Raw genomic sequence first — 15,837 nt, forward strand, 5'->3', positions numbered from 1 at the left:
GAACAATGTATTCTCCAAATCGCATAGCAACACCACCACCACAAGCTCACCATATACACTTAACACCCATACCCTTACCCCTATCCCCTCCCGCAAGAACGACAAATCAACCAGAACACCCATGACTCCCCTCCGTCGCCGGATCCGTACAACCCCCGGCACACAGCTGCGCATGTCCCACATCCCCTGGATTCTTGCAATGGAACAATATATCCGCTAGATCATCATTCTCCAGCCCCGTCCCCTGCAGTGCCGTCTTGAGGTCATTCTCCGTGAATCCTGCACCCCCCCAGAGCGTTAGCGTCTTCACCCATCCACAGCATCCCACAGCTCCCCTTCCCGCCCACGAACAGAGCCGCAGCCGAAAAGCAACCCACCACAAGATGCAGTAGGCAAGCACCCCTCCTACCGCAGAGATAAGGTCAGAAAGGGGGGAAAACTAACCCTTCGAACTCAACAGCTTATTGGCGCAGTAATCGAAACTCGGGGTACAGGTTTTATCGGCGAGGGTGCCGGTGGCTAAGGCGAGGAGGCCAGTGAGGAGGAGGGTTGTTGTTGGCTTCATTTTGAGAGATCCACCCAACTTTCAAAGCAAGATTGAGTGAGGTCTTGGATGGGTGTCTTGTGGTAGATGAACGGTATTAACAAAGCAGAGAAGAAGACTCCAGCACCCTCTCACTTGTTTGAACTACGCCGGGGGCTGGGGGAAGGTCGTCGGTTATGTAGACGTTTTGAGCTGGTTGGTTTCTGGTCGGTTTCTGGGTGGTTTCGTGGGGAAACAGGGGAAACAGTGGAAAAATGCATTCTTTGTGATGTCGGTAGGACGGTCTATTCACTACGTATCTCCAAGGCAGAGACAGACAGGACAAGTGGAATGCGGAGGAAAGGGGAACGACTGGAATGCGCCGGTCCGGGAAATGGTATGCACATACTATGAGTATTTACATGTCGTGTTTACGTAGGTCCTGGACCTGCCTGGTAGCTGGCTAGTCTTTAGGATCTGGATTCTAGGCATCGATGGTCTCATTCTTCGGGGATTATGCCGTCAGCGTCAGCTTTGGAGAGATATGGGGGCGAAGGAGGAGAGCAGCTGGCCATATATTAGAGGGCAGGCGTGCGGCCATTCCATGTGGCGCGCCTGGATTTCACACCACACATCTCCTAGGAAAGATATCAACCTCTCAAATAACAGACATTACTATATATATTATCACTATGGGCTGGTAAGTTACCTCTCCGACACCGAGAGACCAAAGCAGCCAGGCTCTGGTTACCGCCAGAGCTAGGTAGGTACAATCCGTCCCATTCACAGGAAGACCATTCCGTGCAGCCACTCCCCCCCTGTGAACCGAACCTGAACAAAACGAGTGTATAGCCATGGAACCCAACATGCCAGACCCCAGACCGCATCCAATCGAACCCATCGAGAAAGCAATGTACACGTCAAAAGAATTACATCAGGCATTATGAAGCTCAAACGGAGCTACTCTGCAAATAAAAAAAAGGCATGAGCCGGATCCAGCGGGCAACAGAGAAACGAAATCAGAGACAAACATGTCTCAGGTCAGAACTGGAGGGTGCGCAATGTCGAATCGCGAAGAGATTGGCTTTTCTCGTTTCCGCATCTAGACCTCGTGCGTCCGCGTTCACGGTGACGGGAATGACTGCCATCCACAGAAACCTCATCGCATCCATACCAGCAGGACTAGAACCACATGACACCAGCGACTATTGCAAGCACAATGGCCATACAGCTGCCACTGCGCACCCGCTCCGGTTCAGCTTGATGTTCAACAACCTTGGACTGCTCCATAGCAGTCAACGTCGCGGTCAGAGGGGTAGTGACCTGCACTGACGCATCAATTGGTTGGGTTAGTGCAGACGGATTTTGCGCATCAGCCTGCTGGTGGGTCTCGTCTATTGTCAATGCTGGGGGCACGGCATGTTTCGTATGAGATTCGTTCCGCGGATCTCGAGGCTGAGAGGAACCATCCGAGTTCAATAGTCCCAAGCAATTAGTATAAGTTGTTGCGACGGTATTTCGGAGTCCCTGGCGGCCTGTGACGGTTCCTATATAGTCGTTACCAACACGGCAGGCCTGCTGCCATGAGGTCAGAACACATGATAAGAACCACCAGGGCAATGCAACAAGTTTTGTCGTGTCGAATATCGTACGACCTCCTCCTTCACCAGTTGTCAATAGGTGAAAATCCTCGTTATGCGAAGGTGCCAGGTTGACCGAGGTATTTGCGTGGTGCGGATTAGGCTGCGGTGATATTTGATCCGTCAAAGAGGCGTCGCTGTCAGAAGGAAAGGAAGGCATGACTTGCGGCTCGTCTGTTTGCCGGCTAACCAATGCCTTAAAGGCACGTACACCACGCCTGAAGGTCGACGGCTCTTGTGCCATATATGTTATTGGATCACTATCGAGGATCGCCGCCGCTTCAAATGAGCTTCGGGCAGGCGCATCCGTGAGCGGACGTCGTGGCCGGGATTTCCGATCGAGGTACGTTGGACGATCTTCCTCCGATGACCACGGCCTTGGTTGTGCACCCACCGTTCGTAATCGTGGTCGCGCATCGACCAAGCCATCCTTATCCCGGGAAACATCTGCAAGAGTGCAATCGGAAGAGATTAGTCTGAGTACTGCGACAAGCGATGAAGCGAAAGGAGGAAGGCCCACGCTCATACATTGAGGTTCGCTGCGGAGATAGCCAATGTGCCCGAAAGGCAAAAGATAGTCCCATTCCTTCGCCAACGACGGTACCAGACTCAGCAACGAAAAGATCAAGAGAGCGAGAAACGGAATGGTCCCAGGCTTTTGGAGACCCGACCGCATCATACACAGCTCGGCGACCTGTGGGCGCAGGCCTGACTTTCTTTATCCACGAAGACTCGATGTCTGATAGTATAGTCGGTGGGAATCTCGCGTGATTTGGATATTCCGCAATCCGGCAGCTTCATCGCCGAAGAAAGACAAGCAACAGAGAGGATCAGAAGCGAAAAGAAAAAAATGATAATCAGGTGGACAGGTTCACAATTGTCGCGCAAGGTCCGGGCGGATACTTTCAATGTATATGGAGTGTGACCTCGTCGGTGGTGTCCGAATCCTCTTTTCTTTGGCGGACTTGCGTCTAAATTGGAATCTCTGCGGGTCTCAGGGTCTTGCGCGGCTGACGGCGGTTTGATGGGATGCTGGTTTCCCCTCTTCGTTTCTTGGGCGATGGATACTGTCGATCAATCGGGGCGGTCGGACGGTCGGTGAGCGAAGTGCGCGTCCTGAGATTGATGAACAGAGCACAAACACCGCTGCTGCAGGGGAGAAGAACAACGAGGAGAGGGTTTGATGTGCAAAATTGCCAACAAAAGGCCGTCCGGTCACTTCCACAGGTCTTCCTCAAGCTACCGGAGGTGCAGGAGTCAAGCAACGCAATGACGTAGAAGACCACCGGGTCGTAACGTAAAATCGAGCTCGTCGGGTTCGCAAGCGGATGTTGCCAAGTCGGACTATGAGAGAGGGGCTGTCTTACTGTACCTAACGTAAGCGAGGGTCCATGATCTTGTCTGTGCTTGAAAGTGTTGGAAGTGCTTTGGAAGATGTCATTACCGGTTTGGCCTGTGACTAATTGATATGTGACGCTGAGAGGACTGACATCTTGTGTTCCTATGGGAAAGGGGAATGATAACGTCAAAATTGAGGAGGAAACGGATGATTGCTCCAGGCAGACATTTTAAAGGTTGTATGGAAGAGAAATTCGGACGTCACGACTGGCCAATTCTCCTCCCTCCCTCCAAACATGTGCAAACACCCGCAAACTTTTAAGGGGTCTGGTCGCCTCAGGCAGAATTTCTGCTGTCGCTTGAAGCTTCCACCCTGAGCTACATACTCCGTACTGCTATGGTATATCCACTGCACATTCATCCCGAGAAATTTGCTTCATACACGCCATTTAGCGAAACCTATAGACAAAGAAATGAATCACGTAGCGTAACAGCAGATAGCCCCCCCTAATACCGATCGGATCTAAACCAACACATGGAACAAGTATATACAGATCATGAGTAGGTATACAACAAGAACCCGAGAGGTCCAAGTTTAACAAAACGGAAATTAGATGGGGTTGACCATAGTTGGATCAGGCACGGCAGGCGGCAGAGATTCAGCGCTCGTCGGTTTCATCGAAGGTGCGGCTCGAGAAAAGGCCGTCGTTCGAGAAGACGGCGTTCGGGATCCGTCACTTCGGGACTGTTCATCTCTGGGGGTCTCAGCGACAGTCGTACTGCCTGCTGTGCTCGCCTTTCTTACACGTTTGACCATCTTGCCTAGTATCCCAACGATTTCAGCGGCATCCTCAAAGCTCTCATCATCCATAGCCTCCTTCGCATTGTACACGTCCGCTATGGCCTTTTTCGCTACTCGTCGACAGGCCAGTGGGTCATGGAGGCAGTCATAGAGGTATGCGGCATACTCGAGCTTGATCGATAGCCGGAGAGGATGCGAACCCGGAAGAACGCTTTCCGCCAATAGTACCGCATATTCGAAGCATTGCGTAGCCGTCTTCGTGTAATCAAGCGCCGGTAGAAGGAAAGCCGAGATTGACTTAGGCGGCTGAACTGGGGCGAGGCCTGGAGGAGCCTGTGTGAATCTGCGCCGCAGCGCACTCTCTGGGGCTGCAGCCGATGCATCGGAGACTGAAATCGTTTCGGATCTTGGCTGGAACGAGTACCTCAATTCCGGTGGCTTATTTGCTAGATCTGCCTTTGCAGCGCTGTTGGCGAAGGTTGCATTGTTCGGCAGATTGTCGATACCCGGTGCATGGATCGCAGGTTGGTTGTGGAACAATACAAAAATGTGATAGAAAGAAGCCCTCAGCTTGTAAGCGAGAATATTCAGTTCCACATACACCTGTACATGCGGAAGAACGCATTGCTCAAGGATGAGAAGACCTTCGCGAGCAAGCCATACGATGTGGTAGTAGAGCTGAAGTGACTTGGTTTCTCGGGTCGGATCGAGACGTCGTAAGCGTCGTGCACGGAGCAATTTCTTGGAAAGCATGACCGACAAGCCCAGTTGCTTGTAGAGCATTGCGGACAGAAACGGGTTCTCCAGGCTTGTTGTGGCCGCAAAGTTGCCCAAGGCCTTCTGGTCCACCTCGGAGGAAGCCATCCACAAAACCAATGACCCGGTGTCTATCGGAAGGCTTGCGCCAGCCGTGTTAGCTACATCCATATTCAAGTGATTGATTTGACATGTATGGTTGAGGAAAACCGCAGGAACGTGAATTGGTCAAGCCGTGATAGATCACGTCGTAAACACTAATTAAGTCCACCAAGGTCGCCATGCATTCATGCATGAACGCTCAAATGCGGTTGCATGTGGCAAAGACAAAGCGAGGAAAGCGCCAATGCTTACCTAGACTGCGCGCGCAACGAATATATTCAGGGCAGACTAATCTCTGCAAATGCTGCAGCTGCTCATGCTCGTGCCCGGCGCTTGAAATGGAAATCGGCTCGCTCGACTTATCCGGCTAAATTAGTGATGGCGGGAATCTTCACGCTTCGACGTTTGGCTTTATGTCTGTGTTCCCAAGTCGTGCGTTTATCTCAATATGCAGCCCTAGATGAGGGATCGGTGTGCGATTCGTCCGAATCGAGTAGCTGAAAGCAAACTGCCGCCAATATCCGGACAAAAAAAAAAAAACAATATGTTACATGCAAATCAGTGATCAGGTACGCCTAGAGAAGGGTTGTGGCACGAAGGAGCTGCTGTACAGTGAGGAGTGTATTGAGAAGCAAGAAGATGAGTTTGCAAAGGGGTAGAGTAGAGTGTGATCTGTTACAAGTTCAAATTGGTTAAGTTGGCTTGCATGCATAGAATGAAATCATGCCAACCGATCAACAAACGAATTGGTGCAACCAAAAAGCGCGAAACAAGTAGGTGAATAGAGAGAAATGTTAGAAACGCAAGGCACAGTGAAAAAAGGAGCCAACGGGATGGAGGCCAACGAGTCTGCTGTTGTATTCGAGGAACAAATTTCGATGCATCGTGCAACTAGAAGCAGCAAGGCATTCGCTGCACCTCCCCGCCAGCTTGTCGCTTGCGATGGCGGAGGAAGGTAGGGTCAATAATACTATCGATATCAAGATCGAGTATGCTTTTGCATGAAGGAGACTTTGTATAACAGGGTTAATCGACAGAAGATTCAATTGATTATAGGAGAATCAATGATATCAGCCACCGTTGAAGAAGTGGATCAGCAGATGCTGCTTCGCAGGCGCGCAGACCTGGGGAGACTATGCCAGTAATAAATTGTTGTGCGAGACGATGATGCAAGGGCAAGTTCTTTGCCCGAATGGAGGGTCTATGGGGATGCAGCGAAGTGGATGAAGCCCGCTGCGGCATGGGCGTGCTAATTAAAGTGAAGAGAAATGCGGCGCAACTCCACCATAGAGACAGGCACTGGACATAGTGAGTAAGGTCAAATCATCGAGACCTAGAACATTGATCAGGCGTCAATCCCGCTTCATTACTCTTTCCGCCCCAAGGCGGAGGGAATCGGGCACGAATGGGAGGAATGGTTGGTAGCATTAGCAGCTTAGCAGCATCATACTCGAAAGTAGTCCAAGTGCCATTCCCATATTATTGATAAACAGGCAAAAAGACAAAGTGGCATGTTGGCTGCTCCCGTCCCTCCCAAAAAAGACCAAGCCATGAGGCGGGAGGACAGCGCATCAACTAGTCCGATACGTGTCAGAGCCCAAGTGCTGAGTTTCCCTGCCTTGCAGCTCCTGGCCCAACCGGGGCGATGAGATAGGATTAGTACGGTGGATCGCCTGTCGCCAGCCTCTCTCTCGGCAGCAAGAGTAACACATAGGCTTTGAAGCCAATTGCAAACGGGAGAAATCGACCGGAGCCAGACTACTGTTTAGTAGTTAGTGAAATTCTCATTGTGCCCGAGCAAACCGCCACTGAGGACAGTTGCTCCGACTAAAACTGTAGTTAAACGTGGGAGTTCAGCGCCCGCGTGCTTTTTAGCGGGGAGGGGAGATGATGGCGGACGGAATGACGACAGTTGACAGCTGTCTGTCAGGCGTGGCATTAGGGTCTTCCGTGCATCTTATGTTGGGGCCGTGGGTGCTCCCTTTCACCACCAAGCAACAGACAGGAAGTAGTTCGCCTCTTTGATGTATGTAGCCAGAGGTGTGGTTATGGTTGAAGGGAAGGAAAGGATGATCATTGATAATCATGATGTTACCCCACTGGCAGATCCGCCACCGCCTTGCTGACCGCTACAAGCGCTGTCGCTTGCCATCAGCCATGGTATCTTCATGTTGTCAAGTAAATACAAATATTGGATTAGTCAAATAGCATATGTGGTATATACATGCACCATAATTCGTTCAAATGAGCCAAATATTAGAAAAGACACCAAGGGCCGTAACCTCGTATAATCTCTGGGAACTCATCGAGTGAAGAGCCAATCAGTCCCGTCAATTTATGTCGTCAATGTCGTCGCTTTTCAGTAGGCCAACGAAAGCCCTCGTCACGAATGCTTTCCATACACGGTTCTTCTGCTTTTTCTTCGCCGCTTCAATATCCTGGTCGTCGTGATCATTCTTTGCGTCGAATTCATCCAAGTCCGCTTCATCCACATATTCGAGAGAAGAGGACTGGCCCTTGCGGCCTCCTCGCTTGGCAATTCGTGAAGCAAGCTTGAAGAAACTGCGTACAGTGAGGTCATCCATCTTGTAAACCTTGTCGTCTTGAGTGTTGTACTCCACTTCATAAGCAAATACATCGTCGTGCTTCGAACCATTAACCTCTTCTGCTTCATCGCTTGTTGCCACGCGACTTGCCACATGACCATTGATTCTGGTAAGATTCGCGAAGTACTGAGTGTAGCCGAGCCAAGAGAGCGCTTGGTTTGAGTATGCCGGTCCCGGAGGCGCGGATTTGGACGGAGGGCCTGGAACTTTGAAGTGAGGCTTCTTGCTTTGCTGTGCTTGTGTCTCAGGCAACGGGCTGTCATCCTGCTTTTCCGAAGAAACGCTATACAGGCTGCTGTGGGAAGGTGTATTGGCCCAAGTGGCTGCATGTTCCAAACCAGTGATGTTATACTCCACGACTCGCAAGGTCGGAAAATAGTTTGGTACTACGCTGGGAGAAACCAACGAGACACTGTATCGTTCTGCAAAGGGTCCGCCGATTTTTTTCAAGAAGCGCTTCTTCTGCTTCTTCTTGGGTCCTTGGACCGATGCGTCGTCATCATGATCACCGAACCAATCGTCCATCGAAAAGCTTTTCGACGTGCCCGCCGGAACAGACGGCAACTTCGACCAGTCTTTCCTGAGACTGGAGAGATAATCGGAACGGGATTTTGTAGACAGCTCATTCGAGTCCTCAGCGCCGCCGAGATATGCAAAAGTTTTGTCGACATTAACGATATCCACCTTGTGACTATCCTGGAGCATGAAATGGTCGAGGTTCATGTGTCCATAGACGCTGCCCACCACGACGTCCCGGAACTGGTGAAGCCACAAGGTATACTTCTGCCAGCAGGACTCATCCCAGTTTCGCTTGGAGCCAGCCCGAGCAGGAGGAACGTGACCCATGAGAATAGCCTTCATGTGCCTCCCCCGCAACATTTCAAGCTGCACCCGCAACCATTCCATATGCTCGTAGCCTGGTTCGGATCGCGCAGCGCAGCCATCGACGGCCGAGTTCGAGTCGAAGAAGTACATGGTGTTCAAGCTGACCACAGCCAGCTTCTCTGGAATCACCTCGGAAATGAACCAGCCACCTTCGACGAAGCTGTGAAGTTGATGCTCGGGTATGAAATTGGACCAGATCTCTCTGTAGTGCTTTGTCCATCGATTGGGCCCAGCCTTGAAGATGTTATGGGGCATGATGTCGTTGTTGCCGAAAGTGGGGATGATCGGAATCGAGATGCCTTTCACGGACCGATCATCCTTGAAAGTCTCCACGAACTTTCTCGCCAGCAGCTTATTCAAATCGAGCACCTCCTCTGGTTCCCGGGGATTCTTTTCGTCGTTATCGTGGCGAGCCGAGTCTCCGGTCCAGATAATGAAGTCCACCTTGCCCTTGAGGTTTTTCTCGATCCAGCGGAATGTTTCGTTGGTCAAAGTGATAGGCGAGTCGCAATCGGTTCCTTCTGCTCCATAGTAACCAGCCGAGCCGTCGCCTCGATGACAGGCCCTGTCGGGTGACGCTCCGGATTTATAATATGAATCTGGATGTAAGTCTATCCTCAGTCAGAACCGCGCTCTCTTCTCTGGTGTCTTGAAAGTTTGGACAAACCGGTTATGTGCAAGAAGCGGCCGGAAAGGCCTCGAGAGATTGGGTCGACATCGTCCTGCAGCTCGAGCTGAGGCGCATGCAAGATCTCAGAGTTGCCGAGCGGTTGTTGATCGGCGAGCGGAAAGGCGCACGCGCACGTCGCAAGCAAGAAGAGCGCCGGAAGCAGTTGTGACGGAATCATTGGGAGAGATGAGCTGGAAGGAGGAACGAAAGCCCCGACGATGCGGGTAGCCGGTCTCAACCTCGGTCAGTAAGAATAAACATTAGAAGATAGAAATTTGAGAGTATATGGATATGGATATGGATATAAGCGGAGGAGTGGTAAGAAAAGATAGAGTGTGAGCCTGGAATGACGGTAGCAATGATGATAATACCTAGATTGAGAGAAATTGAGATTTCGACTTGATCGATCGCCCGTTAGGCTAAGAGCCTAAGACCAACGTCACGTCACTCCGTCCGCTGCAAACTACCAAAGAGCCCAACCGGGGAAAGCGTCAGGTAAACCTCGGATAGCCTCAGGCCGGGACCCACTCCTTTCGACTGCTGCAAAAAAAACCAACAACAGCAACGCGACTGTGTACGCTGGTCTGGCACATTATAAATATGTCACTTCTTCGACTCATAGTAATATGAGGGATTACCACCACCATCAACGGACCTAGTAATGGCTATAGGACCTCGAACCAAGTATGCAGATGCATTTACTTCAAGCTGGAGGCGTGTGACCCTTGCGGAATGTACCCTAATGTAAGGTACCTGTAGCCTGTGTGATTCGCTGATCCGACCACGTGCCTGCGTCTTCAAATGCGATTGTAGGACTGTGCATGTCCTGGTCGTAAGTAGTGCGGCTCTTGCTGGTTTACAAGGTCCTCATCAGACGCGGTATCTGAGCTGGTGGTCAAGTGCACAAGTCAAGAGTGCAAGTTGATAGGCCATCCTAATCATCTAGACCAAGACTTCTGCAATCAGTGTGTATGTCTGTGGAGAAAGGTGTGACAAGTCACTGTTTCAGCAAGCCGCTGCCTTTTTCCTGCCTGCAAAGAGGCGGAGCATATTTCGAATGCCAGTCTCCGTACGGAGTAAACAAAAACACATACTGAGGTTTTCCGAGAGATAACCACTCACATTTGGCAGTGACACACCAACGGAGATCAGTTTAGTCAAGCTCTTCATCGGATCAATTAGAGCCAAGAAAATATTAGTCTAGAGCTGCATGGTGGATGAGCCACTCTGGAGGGCGATCACCCCTCCAGCGAGTGCGGGGCACTGCTCACTCACTCACTCACTTGCATCTTCCTCCGAGCTTCCGCCGCGCAGTACCGACGCTCATCTACACCCTCCCCTCCCATTTCCAACTTACTCTCATCAAGTGATAAACCATTCAATACACCATGTCTGGCTACCCTACTCTCCAACCGGCCTTTACGATCCAGGTGATTCTCATCCCCAGAGCATAACCCTTCCACTCACACGATCTAAATAATGTCTCACGCGACAGGTCGTCATCGATGCGCCACTAGGCGTCGGTAAGCGAACTTCTCCTCGTCACGAAGCCAGCCTAAAACAAAGCTAATCGTGCCAAAAGGCAGTGCCTCCCGGCAAAACAGCCTTCAGGTCGTGGTAAGCAACCCATTGGCTTCTCTTGTCAGAGGGATTGGTGTTCGTGCTAAACATTGGACACAAACATGACACCAGCCCATGACCGGCGGCACCATCAAGAGCGAGCCTGGCTTCTCCCCCGCCCTCGATGCTGAGTTTGTTGGTGTCGGGAACGACTACATCCACGCGGATGCGGACGGCAAGCACTTGCGTCTGAACGCCCATGCGGTTGCTAAGTATGTGGCTGCGCTCCTTGGGCCTTGACATAGCCGTTGGTGAACCATACTGACCCTGACTGCAGACCTAAGGATGACGCCGATGTATGTAGCTTTACCCGTCCAACATAACATGTCGGAAGTGGGGATCTGACAAGCTACTAATGTCAACTAGCTCATTTACCTGAACTACACCGGTGTTATTACGCTGGCCCCGGAGGTCCAGGCTGTCTTTGCAGGCGCTGCTGAGGATGGGTCGACGCCTTTTGGCAATGCTTGTGAGCTTATCTGATTCCTTGAGGGCACTTCGTTCGCTGATCTTAGTCTTCAACAGTCACCCATTTCACTTTCGAGGTACGTCTTGTTGTTGAGAAAGGCTACAGGATCGTGACCCTAACACGGATGAACAGACCGGCAGCACGCGCTACAAGGACCTTGAAACCCGCGTCTTCGTCGCCCAGGGACGGTTCAACACCGAGAAGGGCAAGCCAACTGTGGTCGAGTACCGGGTCAGCCAGGTCCTCCAGGGCTAGAAAGGTGCCGGCTCCCATCCGTAGCTATCCATGCAATCATGCACACAGTTTGAGTAGCTTCACAAATGTGAATATAACAGTCTGTCTGAATAGATAACGGCGTCAAACCTCATAATCCATAAGATACATCAAAGATAGTCAAGATAGCACGGATACATTAATGCCCAGACCAGCTTATATATAGACCCTACCCCGGAAAAAAGCAGAGACTCAACCCAACCCTCCAAGCAAAGGTCTCCTCTCATCATTACCACCACCACCACCCCGCAACTCATCCTCCTCATCCCCCGGACCAGCCCAACCACCACCCCTCCTCGCCCAGGAGAATCCCAACCGCCGTCTCGAGACCCCCATAGCACTACCCCATGAAGCACTCTGAGCCTCATCACCACCGACATCACCACCACCACGCCCAACACAAGACTTCCTCTCCGCCAACCACCCAACCACCCGCCTTCCAGCCCACGCCAGAAACACCACCAGCCCAAACGCCGCCATCGTCCCCAGCACACCCCCGACGCCCGTGAGGAACGTAACCGTGCTAACATGGCACCCGAACGGCAGCGCCCTTAGTTCCCACCGCTCCTTGGACCCCAGCGGACAGATCTCCGACGAGCCGAAGGGGGCCAGAATCGGCACCCTGGAGGGATTGGGCACGCAAGCTGAGGACTACCCATATGTGTTAGTGAACCGCTGAAAGGCCCAAACCATACCGCCCGAAAACTTGGATGGGCTTGTTGGGTGAGGCATATCCAAAGTACAAGCACAAGCACATGCACCGTGTCAAACCAAGTGGCGAATGGCGAGTGGCACAACCCCCCAGAAGAAAACTTACGATCGCGCACCAGCCACAGGGGAGATCACCCTGTAGACAGTAGTCACATGACTGACGGCGCCAGCATAGATAGAAGAGATGATCGTCGGGAGTATCGAGGGGATGGGGGTGAGGGTTGGTTGAGTTGGCGTCCGTGGCCATGGCCAATGGGAATGCCATCTTGAGAAATTGTCTCAGTTTTTTGTTTTTGATGGAGGGATGGAGGGTCGTGTGAGTTTTTTGGGGGGTGGGCGTGAGTTTGATATCATCGGGAGGTACGGAAGGGTGTCACCGGGTAGTTTGGTTGGGGGTGTTTATTTTGGGGAGGTTTGTTTCGTGCGGGGTTTCCCATTCCACTACTCGACCCCTGGTTGGATTTGTTAGCAAAAACAAAGTACGGGTAAGGTATTAGGGGCCGTGTTGTGTAAATTTTGGGCTATTTCTGTAGCTGCTTTTGGGCTTGGTATGGTTGTTTTTGGTGATGGTTTAGGTTGTGATTGCTGCATGATGGCTTCAAATTTTCTTTGTGTTTATCGTTGTCTTGGGAAGATCGAGAGTAGAGTCTGGTAGAATTTATAGGATAAGTTCCTATACCTCGGGCTTAAATGTATCATCCAGATGATCTATTGTGATGGAGGGAAAAGTAATATGGAAATAACAGGGTAGAAGCCCGGCGCTTCTGCAGAAAATGCTATGATAAGACACCCTTCGAAGAATCCGATCGTAAATACATCGCATCAAACCACACGCTTGACCTGTATACCGCATACGGCTGTTAGATGGACCTCTCACAGAACAAAAACCCCAGGCTTGGACCTACCTCGAAGAACCTCTTCAACCACCACACCTGGAAGATACCCTCTCCAATCAGCACAGCCAGCTGGAAGATACTCCACCACTTCACCCGGGCGTTGGTGCTCTCGGCGGTGTTCCGGTGTACCCGTTCTCTCACGACAATGTACGACTGCTCATCCTTGACTTGAGCCAGGGCTTCGGATAGTTTGCGGACTAGTAAAGGCGGTTAGCTCACGGGTGGTTCTGTTCCTTCGGTGGAAAAGTTCGAGTGCGGAAAAGATTCCTCCTACCTTCGGTCTCCAGAGGGTCCTGCGTCATTTCGTGTTCCGGAACGTACACAATGCCATGGACGTTGAAAGAAACCTCCTTGGAGTTCGACGACCATCCCTCGTTGCTGAAGCAGTAAACGTATTTTCCGTCCGCGTGAGCGTTGAACGAGTAGTCCTCCGACGAGATAGCGTGCTTGTAGTACTGGCGGTTGTTCAGGGGGTCCTCAACCTAGTGGCGACAAAACAGTATATCAGCATTGCTCCGAAGAAAAAGTCCACCACAGAGCTTGTGGGCATTCCCAAACATATTCAAGACAGTCCCTGTCCCTCGTCCCCGCCGGCGGAGGTGCGGCCGTCGTGCCAGAAATCACGAAGAGAAAAGCCATACCCAAAAGTCAATCTCCAGGTTGCCACTGCCACCGAACTCCCGGTCGCCAACCTGAAACGTAACCGTCATCTTATCGTCCTTGTGCAGCGACTCGTGGAAGCATTCTCGGGAGTGAGCCTTGAGCTGGATGTTGTGTGCGGCCACGGCGCTGATCCACCCCAGCGCGGTGATCAACAGGGTCGTCGCGGAGAAGCGCATGGTGGGCGATTTAGTCTTGTCGTTCTCCACCTGTGTTGGAAGGTTCCGAAGTGTAGGTATTCAAGCCCTGACAGGGAATCGTGGGTTGTTTGTGGAGGATTGGGCCCGAGACGGTGTAGTCGTTGTTGGACTCCGGGACGCGCAAGGTGGTCTCTGTGCTGTGCTGGGAATTCGAGACGCTCGGACCACCTCTCAATCCAGCCGGCGCTAGTCCCCTGGGGGTATTCTAGATCTATACTCACAGTACAGCACATAGCCTTGAGCAAGCTCTCCGTGCTAGATTTATTGTTATATACTCTATTTAATCGATCGAGCTTTTCAACTGTTAGAGAGATTCTATTAATGGAAGTTCGAGTTATTACCAATATACTTTTGGAGATCTCTGAAACTGCGCCACATACAGAGATCTACTTTATACGGTCAAACAAAATGCTATGCATGTTTTAAATGAAGACGAATGATCATGTCTTGCTAATGGATGAATGAACACAATGATGACACGCCATCTTGAGTACTTAACAAAGTGTCTCAGGGTACCAGGAACTTACTACATTATCGAAGATGCGGTGTCGATGTGAGGCTGATCCGGCCTTCATAAAAGCCTTTCAAATACTCTTGTGTTTCCTTCGCGCAATGATATTCTGAAGTTGAAGTTCAGGTGTTGAGAACAACTATACCTTTGACAATGCCTCTCTATATAATAGATGGCGAGCTTCACCGGATTCCGCTCTGGTCTTTCTTGCTGGATAGACTTGATGTCGAGTTGATAACCCGCGGTCGTCGAGTGGTGAGATAGATGACCGCTTTGTTTCCAACTATTCTTCCTGCGTGTTTCCTAGCAGCTGATTTTGAGGTTTAAAATAGAGTTAGAGACTGCATTACTGGGCGAGAATGGCGAATTTGACCTCTCAAAAATGGGCGTCGTAAGTTGTGAGCCCATTAACTCATATAGGACCCCAGATGCAGCAAGCTCATTTCATGACTCCTAGTTCCGAGAGAATCACAACAACCACAGCCCGGGGGCCCGCCCCTCAAGGACATCAAGGACCTCCAGCACCTCCAGCATATCCAGGACCCCCAGGACCTCCAGGCCCCTAGTGCCCCCAGGGCCTCCAGGACTTCAGATCCGGAGAGGCATAAGGCTCCGAAATGTTGTTATAGGGGCCTAGAACCTGATGAGCAGCGAGACACTCGGTATCTCTGGGGCTTCGTAGAGATCAAATGCCTGCCGGAAATTAGGGGATTCCTGGATATCAGTGGCAGCCCCGTGGCAATCAAGAGCTTCCCAGGGATCAGTGGCTCGGGCGTGTTGGACCTCGCGGATTTTATGTCTATCATGGCTTTCATGGTCACAACTTGAGAGAACATTTGAGAGAGACCTAGTACTCTCAAGAACAGCTGCTCCCGACTCTGATTCTGAAGCATAACGATGACTTTCTCCAGTCACCAAGAGTTTACTCAAGAGTCAATCTCAACGGTCAATAGTGCCTAGCTATTATCTATCCGTGTGTCGAGGAACGTCATTTCCCCGGGTTGATACGTAGCGGGGTGGTATGGAATCAATTCCAAATGTAGGTCGAAGGATGGTACTCCCACACCATTGCTCTGAATAAGTGCGACCAGTCATCAAAGGCAGCTCGCCAGTCTCGCGCCAGCGGCTTCGAATCAATGACCTGCGACGTTAGACGGCGACGGAAGTTGCCGAAG

The 15,837-nt window shown here is 51.3% G+C and overlaps 7 protein-coding genes across 7 annotated transcripts; 1 reads left to right on the plus strand and 6 right to left on the minus strand.

The window, feature by feature from the left end:
- Positions 1 to 52: 52 nt before the first annotated feature.
- Positions 53 to 672, minus strand: BO82DRAFT_349678 (uncharacterized protein). The gene is made up of 2 exons (XM_025633932.1): positions 445 to 672; positions 53 to 279 (listed from the first exon to the last, which is right to left on the minus strand). The coding sequence occupies exons 1-2, from the start codon at positions 563 to 565 to the stop codon at positions 107 to 109; spliced, it is 294 nt and encodes a 97-aa protein (XP_025497363.1). The 5' UTR covers positions 566 to 672; the 3' UTR covers positions 53 to 106.
- A 698-nt stretch (positions 673 to 1,370) lies between these two features.
- BO82DRAFT_4249 (uncharacterized protein) lies at positions 1,371 to 3,017 on the minus strand. The gene is made up of 3 exons (XM_025640312.1): positions 2,692 to 3,017; positions 1,676 to 2,610; positions 1,371 to 1,425 (listed from the first exon to the last, which is right to left on the minus strand). The coding sequence occupies exons 1-2, from the start codon at positions 2,840 to 2,842 to the stop codon at positions 1,706 to 1,708; spliced, it is 1,056 nt and encodes a 351-aa protein (XP_025497364.1). The 5' UTR covers positions 2,843 to 3,017; the 3' UTR covers positions 1,371 to 1,425; positions 1,676 to 1,705.
- Positions 3,018 to 4,111: 1,094 nt separating this feature from the next.
- Positions 4,112 to 5,230, minus strand: erg27 (the record flags this gene model as incomplete). The annotated part of the gene is made up of 1 exon (XM_025640399.1): positions 4,112 to 5,230. The coding sequence occupies one exon, from the start codon at positions 5,228 to 5,230 to the stop codon at positions 4,112 to 4,114; it is 1,119 nt and encodes a 372-aa protein (XP_025497365.1).
- Positions 5,231 to 7,257: 2,027 nt separating this feature from the next.
- On the minus strand, positions 7,258 to 10,668 carry BO82DRAFT_427939 (endopolyphosphatase; the record flags this gene model as incomplete). The annotated part of the gene is made up of 3 exons (XM_025640400.1): positions 7,258 to 9,263; positions 9,320 to 9,555; positions 10,598 to 10,668. 3 exons carry the CDS (start codon positions 10,666 to 10,668, stop codon positions 7,492 to 7,494), a joined length of 2,079 nt encoding a protein of 692 aa, XP_025497366.1. The 3' UTR covers positions 7,258 to 7,491.
- Positions 10,669 to 10,710: 42 nt separating this feature from the next.
- BO82DRAFT_397089 (DUF3237 domain-containing protein) lies at positions 10,711 to 11,666 on the plus strand (the record flags this gene model as incomplete). The annotated part of the gene is made up of 8 exons (XM_025638897.1): positions 10,711 to 10,752; positions 10,818 to 10,845; positions 10,905 to 10,939; positions 11,015 to 11,154; positions 11,220 to 11,238; positions 11,309 to 11,411; positions 11,468 to 11,487; positions 11,544 to 11,666. The coding sequence occupies 8 exons, from the start codon at positions 10,711 to 10,713 to the stop codon at positions 11,664 to 11,666; spliced, it is 510 nt and encodes a 169-aa protein (XP_025497367.1).
- Positions 11,664 to 12,957, minus strand: BO82DRAFT_4503 (uncharacterized protein). Its single transcript, XM_025641206.1, has 2 exons — positions 12,502 to 12,957; positions 11,664 to 12,335 (listed from the first exon to the last, which is right to left on the minus strand). Exons 1-2 carry the CDS (start codon positions 12,658 to 12,660, stop codon positions 11,877 to 11,879), a joined length of 618 nt encoding a protein of 205 aa, XP_025497368.1. The 5' UTR covers positions 12,661 to 12,957; the 3' UTR covers positions 11,664 to 11,876.
- A 96-nt stretch (positions 12,958 to 13,053) lies between these two features.
- Positions 13,054 to 14,246, minus strand: BO82DRAFT_349686 (emp24/gp25L/p24 family protein). Its single transcript, XM_025633934.1, has 4 exons — positions 13,933 to 14,246; positions 13,566 to 13,773; positions 13,301 to 13,488; positions 13,054 to 13,235 (listed from the first exon to the last, which is right to left on the minus strand). Exons 1-4 carry the CDS (start codon positions 14,128 to 14,130, stop codon positions 13,218 to 13,220), a joined length of 612 nt encoding a protein of 203 aa, XP_025497369.1. The 5' UTR covers positions 14,131 to 14,246; the 3' UTR covers positions 13,054 to 13,217.
- Between the last annotated feature and the right edge of the window lie 1,591 nt (positions 14,247 to 15,837).

Source organism: Aspergillus uvarum, assembly GCF_003184745.1.
Source record: "Aspergillus uvarum CBS 121591 unplaced genomic scaffold BO82scaffold_1, whole genome shotgun sequence".
NCBI lineage: Eukaryota > Fungi > Ascomycota > Eurotiomycetes > Eurotiales > Aspergillaceae > Aspergillus > Aspergillus uvarum.